The sequence below is a fragment of the Populus alba genome, chromosome 1 (genome assembly GCF_005239225.2).
Source record: "Populus alba chromosome 1, ASM523922v2, whole genome shotgun sequence".
In the NCBI taxonomy this organism is placed as follows: domain Eukaryota; kingdom Viridiplantae; phylum Streptophyta; class Magnoliopsida; order Malpighiales; family Salicaceae; genus Populus; species Populus alba.
Window position 1 is genome coordinate 13,710,530 of NC_133284.1, and position 9,035 is coordinate 13,719,564.

General features: G+C 32.1%; 1 protein-coding gene across 1 annotated transcript; it reads left to right on the forward strand.

Moving 5' to 3' along the window:
• Positions 1–5,249: 5,249 nt before the first annotated feature.
• On the forward strand, positions 5,250–7,788 carry LOC118039092 (E3 ubiquitin-protein ligase BOI). Its single transcript, XM_035045688.2, has 4 exons — positions 5,250–6,085; positions 6,193–6,278; positions 6,410–6,777; positions 6,889–7,788. The coding sequence occupies exons 1-4, from the start codon at positions 6,039–6,041 to the stop codon at positions 7,432–7,434; spliced, it is 1,047 nt and encodes a 348-aa protein (XP_034901579.1). The 5' UTR covers positions 5,250–6,038; the 3' UTR covers positions 7,435–7,788.
• Positions 7,789–9,035: the final 1,247 nt, after the last annotated feature.

Genomic DNA, 9,035 nt, shown 5'->3' on the forward strand with positions numbered 1-9,035 from the left:
AAAATAACAACATTTATTATAAGTCAAAGTATTTAATCACTAATTATGAAGAAACATTAAAAATATTTCATTTTAATTCATCAAAGTCTTCTATCAAAGACTATTATAACCCTTTAAATGAAAAAACTATAAAAAACAAATCATAATAATATTATTATATAAAAATTAAATAGAATAGAAATAGATTCCTACAATTATCACTAATTTTATAAGAAGTCGTTTATAGAACTAAATGAAGCTAAAAGATCTTACAAAATCTTAACAATTACAGAAATATTAAAATAAAAAAAATATCTAAGACAAAAATCACATAACACATCTTGCATCAGATTGTTACTGTAGTCTTTGTAAAACTCATTTTAGTCAAATTCCTCCAAATAAATAGGTTGTTACCAGGATTGTGGGAACAAATATAAGGTTAATTTGGTCTGCCCTGAGACAAGTCTCTGGACATGTCTCTCTTCTCGTCACGATGCTTGTTTGTGCCTTCCCTTAATAGTTGATCATGTCATTATGTTGTGTCTGTTATTAAACTCTTCAGCTGATCAAATAGAGACATGTCCTCATACATTATGGAGTAGGATTGCATCCGTTCATCGAATAGCTCAACCTACTTTAACACTAATTAACGCAGGATAAGTGAAAAATAATAATGTTTATAAAAATTAAAATCTTCAAATATCAAAAACACCGTAACTATAAATTAAAAACATAAAAAATATATAATTAATCGGTTTTTATTCATTAAAGTCTTCTATCAAAAGATTATTATAACCCTTTAAATAAAAAAAAAACTAGAAAACAATAACGATATTGAAGGAGAAAACAAAACAAAACAAAACAAAAATCCTACAATTATTATAATTTTTCTAATAAATCACTTGTCTAGTTAAATAAACCTAAAAAAGTCTTCAAAAATCTTAACAATTATAGAAATATTATAATAAAAAATATTTAAGGAAAAAATCACATAATAACATCCAGTGTCATAAGTGATTTTCTTGCCCTTTTTTTCAACTTGAAGTGCTTTCCAAAATACAGTTTGGCCAAAATAACTAGAGGAAAAAGATAATGCAAATGAGGATCATTATTTATTGTGGGCCACTGTTTAAACAATCTTGAAAATGATGGTTGCTCAAAATAGCGTCTATATAATTTCCCAAATATCACAGGACAAGTTAAATATTAACTACTTTCCTAAAAAAAAAAAAATTAACAGCCCTATGATTAATTACTTGAAATTCTTCAAACTTAAATAAGTTTCTTCAAGAACTAATTGGTTGAGTTCAAGATTATTTTCTAATTGCTAACTATTAGGAAAAAAGGAATTATCACGTTACAGTAATTTCTTTTATTTGGACTTCGACGGCCTTAAAGACATGTTTTATTTAATTATTTGAACATAATGGTTATTACTTTACACCATTTTTCAATTCAATACATAGAGGTGAATCTGAGCCCTGATTTTCTTGGTCAACCTCCAGGAAAGGAAGAACAACAAAGTATTTGGTTAACTACCGAAATAAAACAAAAATCATAGTATAGTCTTAAGAACAAATTAAGCATCTGGCAAACAGGAAATGAAGATGGGAATTCATCCCTGAGCCCCAAGCAGAGAAGTTCTTTAGATTCAAGGGAACAAAACCAAAAGAGAATTCAAAGAACATGTTAGATATAATTAGCAGCTCGGAATTCTAAAGTTGTACAGCACTGGATCGTTAACTGGGTTGATTTTTTTAATTTATTTTTTGTCGTTGTATAGACTATACTCGATATCTCCAAATTGTGTGAATATGTTTGGACTATATGCTAAGTTATGTAGGACTAATTAATTAGCTGTACCAAAGCCAAGGCTTGCTGGTCGATCCATTCTATAAATTAAAACTTTCTTCTGGTTGACGATCTTGTTTTGGTTCCCATGTAAGAAATATTTCTTTAAATGATGATTGTATTTGAACTTTATTATGCGTGATAGCTTGCAAGAACGCAATGGAAATAGTGAGTTGATGAGGAGGAAAAAACAACGGGTCTGGAATTGGGTGGCGGAGAGTTTTCATACACACAAATACAAGTTGCCATGGCGGAAAGTATATATTACTAGGAAACGAGAGATAATTGATTGATTATAGGAGATGGAGAGGTAACAAAGCTGGCCCTTGCATGAGATGGGACCAAATCAAAGACAAGAGCTGCATGATGCCATTCTAAGCACTCTCTCTCACATTTCCTCTCCTTTTCTCTTTTTTTGGTGGCTTCTCTCTTTCTCCATCACCTCCATTGATTAAAATCTTAAATCCTTCATGGTTCTGAGGAAGATCACCGATACAAAGTCGACTTTTCTCGTGTTGCTCACTTGACCTGTTCCCCCCTCCCATAGTTTTCTCTCTTGTCATTGGGAGAAATAAAAATCATGGATGCTCCTTTTCAGATGGCACTTGCTTTCTTTCTTTTCATTTTATTTTACATGCCCCGTGACAGTAGTACTGGGGAATAAGAGTTTTGTTGATTTGTTCCAAGGAGAGCAAAAACATACAAGTATCTATCAGGTGTAACGTGTCACACATATATATATGTCTATGGACTAAATAGAAAAAAAAAAAAAAAAAAAAGACGAGTCAAATACATAGTCTAACAAAAATAGCTCTAACTTTAAATATAATTGTTAGCTCAAATTTGGTTAATCGGTTCTACATGTTCAGTTTTATAAATAAGAGATCAATTTGAGGTAATTAGTCAAGGTTTGCAAGGCGTTTAAATTAGGTCTAGAGATTCTATTTTAATTATTTTTCTAATTAATTTTGATTGTAATTACTTTTTTAATTTAATTTTGGATTTTTTATTAGATTAATTCTCACCTCTATATGAACAGTTTGCATGTGTTTTTCATCAAATTATTAAATTTTAGGCTCTTCAGAAAAAATATCATAATTTTTTTTTTATTTATTTTCCCGGTTATTAATTTTGTTATCATCATCAATATTATATAACCCATAAAATTTAAAATAAAATTTAAATGTAAGAAAGTTTTTACAATGACTCAATATCAGCACTCTAAATCTTTTTTTTTATTTTTAAGTAGTTCAAAATGATAAATAACAAAATATCACTTGATGTCGCTATCTTACCCTTAAATAGACAACTCTAAGTCTTTTTATCTCTAAATAATCTGATATAATAGATGATAAAGTATCACTTAATATCATAATCTTACCCATAAATGGAAAAAATCACATAGATTCAAGTTTGTATAATTAGCCTTGAACCCCTGTATAACCTTGGACGCCAAGGTAATAAATATTCTCCAAGCGAGGAAACTTCTCTTCCTCTTTTTCAAGCCTTGCTCTAGAAACGCACACGGCAACACAAGTTTCAAAAACTCTTTTTTTCTTTTTTTTTTCATAAGTACTTATTTTATAGGTATTCCAAGTACCCAATCCTAACCTTCTACGCCTTCTAGCCTAATATATATATCACAGTCTCGGGAAGCACTAGTTTTGGGAAGGGCAAAATCTTTATGAAATATTTAGCAACCTCATCGATCACAAGTAAAGACCCTCGAGCTAAAAAAAATGAAGGAAAGATTGGAACATTTTAACTAATTTAATGATCCATCAATGATTCCTGGCAATAATCTAGTTTTGGAAGTTTGATTTGGCTATAGATTAATTTATACTATTTAGTAATTGTTCAAAAAAAAAACAAAAACAAAAAAAAGCAAAATGAAAGCTTTATATTTATAAGAAAAAAAACCCTCTAATTTGGGATGGATGAATGACATAATTTCTTAAATATTAGAGCGTTTTAGATTTGACTCAAAATGTTCAGTATAGATCTTGTTGATGATTTTTATAAACGATATAAGAAGAAAAAAAAGTAAATTGGGAAAATATTGAAACTGTTGTAGTCTTGTTTTTCCCCTTATCTTTTCAATTATTAATTCTAGAAGCCGTAAATTAATCATATGAAGATTTATATCGTGTCATGATCTGTTCACATGCATTTTGAAAATTTCCTCTCCTCAATTGCGTCCTCAAATCAAGGATTCAATAGCTACCCTAAAAAAGAAGAAAGGGAGAGAGGCCACATTGGTTAATTATTTGAAATAATCACAGGAGAAATCCTGCTCAATCACCAAACTTTTAAGAGGGGGAAATGAACTGAGCCAACCATCTTGCAATTTGGTCGGAGGTAATTGTGATCTTTACTTTATTTTCTAAGATAAGTATGAAAACAAGAAAAACAAACCCTTTTTTTTTCTTTTTTCTCTTTGATAGCTTTGGAAGTTTGAATCTTAAAAACAAGGTTTTAGTTAAATTACATATGAAAAACAGATCAAATTCTTTATTTTTTTTTTCTTTTGAGATGAATGATCGTTCTCTTATTTAGAACCATTCATTGTGCCTCGACATGGTTAGATGCTGGGGTTTTGGATAATACACAGCACAAAAATATAATCTTCACATCCACAATCCATGCAACACATCCATGGCGATACGTCTGTATATGGTTACTCTAGTTTTTTCTATGTGTGATATCCATGTAAAGACGATAAGACATTGATCATGACGGGATTGACAAGGCAGCAAGGAGAACAAATGTTAAAAGAGGACGTTCCATTTCAAAGCAAATGCTTGAATATAGACCACTTAATTTGGTACTAAGCTCAAACTCGGGGCTAAGTTAACCAAAGAAGAAGAATTTTAAAAAAAATTACAAGACGCTCTCTTTTTTTTTTTGGTACGTGAGTTTCCTTTCAAATCAAGGAAAAAAACTAAGATTGCCCATTGATTCAAAAGCCATTAACCATCAATTCCTACCTTATATATAATAATAAAAAAAACTAAAAAGAGAAAAATAAATAAAAAAATAAGGATATATTATTGTTATTTTTTTTATTTTATAGAATGAGAGGGAAAATAAGATAAAACGTAGTTGTGGGGAAAAGCTGGCGAGAGGAGCATGGGGCCATAAATAAAATGAATAATACAAAAACAACCTACACGTTACCCCCTTTATCCAACACCGTTGATTTTCTCAACATCTCTTCACATTTATTATTTTCTTTCTAGAAAAAAAAAAAAAAAACAACAACAACAGCAGCAGCAATGGTAAAAAGACAACGTTACTGTTATCAAGGTCGGTTATTTTGTCTTTTAAAAAAAAAAAGAATAAAGCAAAAATGAAAATAAAATGTTTAAATGTCTATAAGGAGTGCAAATAAATTAATAGCATCGGTGTTGGTGATAGCAAACACGAGACTCCGCTTGAAGAAAAGCCACCTCACGCGAAGAAGAGGAGAGAAAGCAAAGGCAAAGCCAACAAAACAAAGAAAGAGCGAGCAGAATAAGGTGTCTTTCTCTTGGACTGATTCGTTTCAATCGCATCTCTCTCTCTCTCTCTCTCTCTCTCTCCATCTTCTTACCTTACACATCGAAAGAGAGAGAGACAGGGGAAAGAAAGGATATAAAACACAAGAAGAAAAACAAAGCTAGCGAGCAAGGCAAAGAAAGCAAAGCAAAACCAAGAAAAAGATGATGAGAAGATAATTACTATTAGCTAGCTAGTGTGTGATGGTTTCTAGTTTTGGTTGTGGTGGAGGCCTCTTCCTCTTCACAGTAGACATCATTATATTTCTTGATTCATTTCATTGATTCTCTTTCTCTTTCTGTTTTTTTTTTTTTTTTTTTTAATTTCCTTTTCTTGATTCTTTCCTCTCTCTAAAAAATACTGGGAACTATTTGTTGTTGGACTAGTACGATTTCATGTCTCATTCCTTTTCCTCTCATTGAAGAGTCCGCCTTGGCTCGAGGGGCATCTTTTCATGCTTCTTATGTGCTAGCGTTTATTGTTCATCCCATTTGCTCCATACCTCTCTCTCTCTCTCTTGCTTTCTCTCTCTATCCCACCTTTCTTTGCCTTCTATACATATTCACCAACTCTTACATACATATTTATAGATATACAACTTATTCATCTCTCCCCCTCCCTCTCAAGTCTCAACCTTTACATATCTAGTTGTTATCTATTGATAATCTATAATGGCTGTCCAAGCTCAATATCCTTCTAATGCCCTCCTTCTAAACAGGTATTTTGGGTTCTTTAAAAATTCTTAATTTCTTTCTCTCTGCTCTCTGCATTTCCAAGTTTTCCTCTGATTAACCTCCCCCTCTTTCATTTCCTTTTTGTATAAAGAAACGGTCAAGACGGTCACGATTATTCATTGCAACCACAGCCTGGAGGATATCTTGATCAATCCCATATGTTACTCAACAATGGAGGTAATTAGCCAAGTCCCCTTAACCAATACTTTGATTATAATGAGATTCTTAATTTTGGATACCAACATTGATTGGAAATCCATGCAAGATTTATATATTTATAAAATCTGATAACATTAAATTTGAAGCAGGTGACAACAATCCACGCAAGAGAGGAAGAACAGCGCCAACAGCTACTACTACAACGACAACAATCAATAAATTATGTATGCAACCTCAAACTCAGCCTCAGCCTCTGTCAACAACTCAGTTAGTAGACCTATCTCAACTCCACAATCATCGAAGTTATCATCCTCAACCAAATCCAAATGTCGTGTCTACTGGCCTTCGTTTATCTTTTGGCGACCAACACCACCAACAACAACAGAATCATCATTACCAACAGCAGAATTTTGGCACTGGTACATGTCAATCCTCTGCCTTGTTATCAATATCAGAAGATTTCTCCACCCAAATTAAACGGCAACGAGATGAGATTGATCAATTCCTTCAAGCCCAGGTGCCAAAATTCTCCCTTCTCAATTGTGTTGATCTCTGTTTCTTTTTCTTTTTTTTTTGTATTTTTTCTTATGGTTGTAAGCAAATGAATGAAGATTTCATCTTTATTCAGGGGGAGCAGCTGAGGCGCGCATTAGCAGAGAAAAGACAGCAGCACTACCGTGCGCTGTTAGGCGCAGCGGAGGAATCAATAGCCAGACGATTACGGGAAAGGGAAGCGGAAGTCCAGAGGGCCACGCGCAAAAACGCTGAGTTAGAAGCACGTGCGTCGCAACTCAGCATTGAGGCACAAGTTTGGCAGGCAAAGGCAAGGACCCATGAGGTAGCAGCAACTTCCCTGCAGGCCCAACTGCAGCAGGCTATAATGAACGGGGGAGTGGTGCAGGATAGCAGGAGAGGGGATGATGGAACAGGATGTTCGGGGGGAGTTGAAGGCCAGGGCCAGGCTGAGGATGCTGAGTCGGCTTATGTTGATCCTGACCGGGTCACCGTCGTTCCAGGCCGACCAAGCTGCAAATCGTGTCGGAAACGGATGGCTTCGGTTGTGCTTCTGCCGTGTCGGCATCTTTGTGTCTGTACAGAATGTGACCAAATGGTCCAAGCCTGCCCACTTTGCCTCCATGTTAGAAATTCCAGTGTTGAAGTATTTCTGTGTTAACGAGGACCAAGCCCAACGCAGATTATTCAGGCCCATGATAAATGCCCAGCCCACGTGTGGGCCCACGGTAAAGAGAGAAGAAAAAAAAAAACAGGAGGAAAAGTAATGCTCACTGAACATAATAAATTACAATTTATTTCTCTTTTTGTGTGTGTTTTTTGGGTATATTAAAATAACCCAGGTTATCTTTTTTGGTTGCCCCGCCCCCCCTTGGAGTGAAGCACCTGGAGGCAATTCAAACCATATATTAATTCTTTTATTTAGTATAAGCTAAGCTTATATTAGCTGCATTTCTCTCTTTCGATAGAACTGTAACAGTGGTGATTTTATTGGTGACATTTGCTAGTTCAGTAATCCAGTGCCTGTTTGCATGTATCATTCCTCACTTAATAATTTATTAAAATAATATTTTTATTTTTTAAAAATTTATTTTTTATATTAATATATCAAAATAATCTAAAATCATTAAAAAAAAATATTGGCATTGGTATCATAAACAAGATTTCAAAATAATTTATAAGGAATGAGAAAAAAACATCGGCATCGACATCATTTAATATCAACTATTTAAAGATGATATTTGCATCCAATAAAATGAATTGAAAACTATATAAACCGATAAATCATGGAAAAAGCTATTAATATTAATGAAAGATGAAAGCAAAATGTTGATCTTCTTGTAAGAAGTAAAGGATAAATCAACATGTAAACATTTGACCTTATGTTGTGAAGCGTTTTTTGGTTTTTTTTTTTTTTTGGGGGGGGGATAAAGAGAATTCTTGAGAAATAAATTTTTTTAGTCTAAATTCTCTTTTTATTTCACAAAAATATATTTTTTTTATTAGTTGAATGGTTTATTAAATAAAAAATGAAAGCCATTTAAAAATATTCAGAAAACTTCTTCTTGAGAAATAAATTTTTTTTAGTCTAAATTCTCTTTTTATTTCACAAAAATATATTTTTTTTATTAGTTGCATGGTTTATTAAATAAAAAATGAAAGCCATTTAAAAATATTCAGAAAAATTCTATAACAACTCTAAATTTTAAACACAATTACAACATGTGTGTGTACACACACACATGTTGTAATTGTGTTACACACACACATATTGTGTTTAAAATTTAGGGTTGTATAAGTTTAATGAGTAAATAATAATAACAATATTACATATATCATTAATTCTATTATTGTTTACATATCAAAATTAATCCCAAAATTACATTGTAATGTAGATTAACTATTTAAGATTACATCTTTATATTCTAAATCAAAAGATTTTCTAAGATCATCTATTACTATACACAGCGTTGTGATGTACCTAAAAATTTATATAACATATATTATAAATAAACCACATAATTAATTCATGTAATTTATATAGCTTTACCTATTTTTATTAAGTTCAACGATACATTTTCAACTATTAAACACGATTTTAAATACCTTTTTCAATCCAAGCCTATAAGTTCACTAATTAATTTCATCAAATTAGATGTTTAAATCATCAGTCATACTGATATCACTAGTATCATCCAAATAACCACTAAATTAAATTTATAATCATCAGATATTTTGACACCACTAGGTTTATCCAATATA

Excerpts from the sequence above, each read along its gene's own strand:
- LOC118039092 (XM_035045688.2), top strand. The coding sequence starts at position 6,039 with ATGGCTGTCCAAGCTCAATATCCTTCTAATGCCCTCCTTCTAAACAG. Across the intron at positions 6,086-6,192 it reads AATGCCCTCCTTCTAAACAG|AAACGGTCAAGACGGTCACG; the intron begins GTATTTTGGGTT and ends TTTTGTATAAAG. Across the intron at positions 6,279-6,409 it reads TATGTTACTCAACAATGGAG|GTGACAACAATCCACGCAAG; the intron begins GTAATTAGCCAA and ends AATTTGAAGCAG.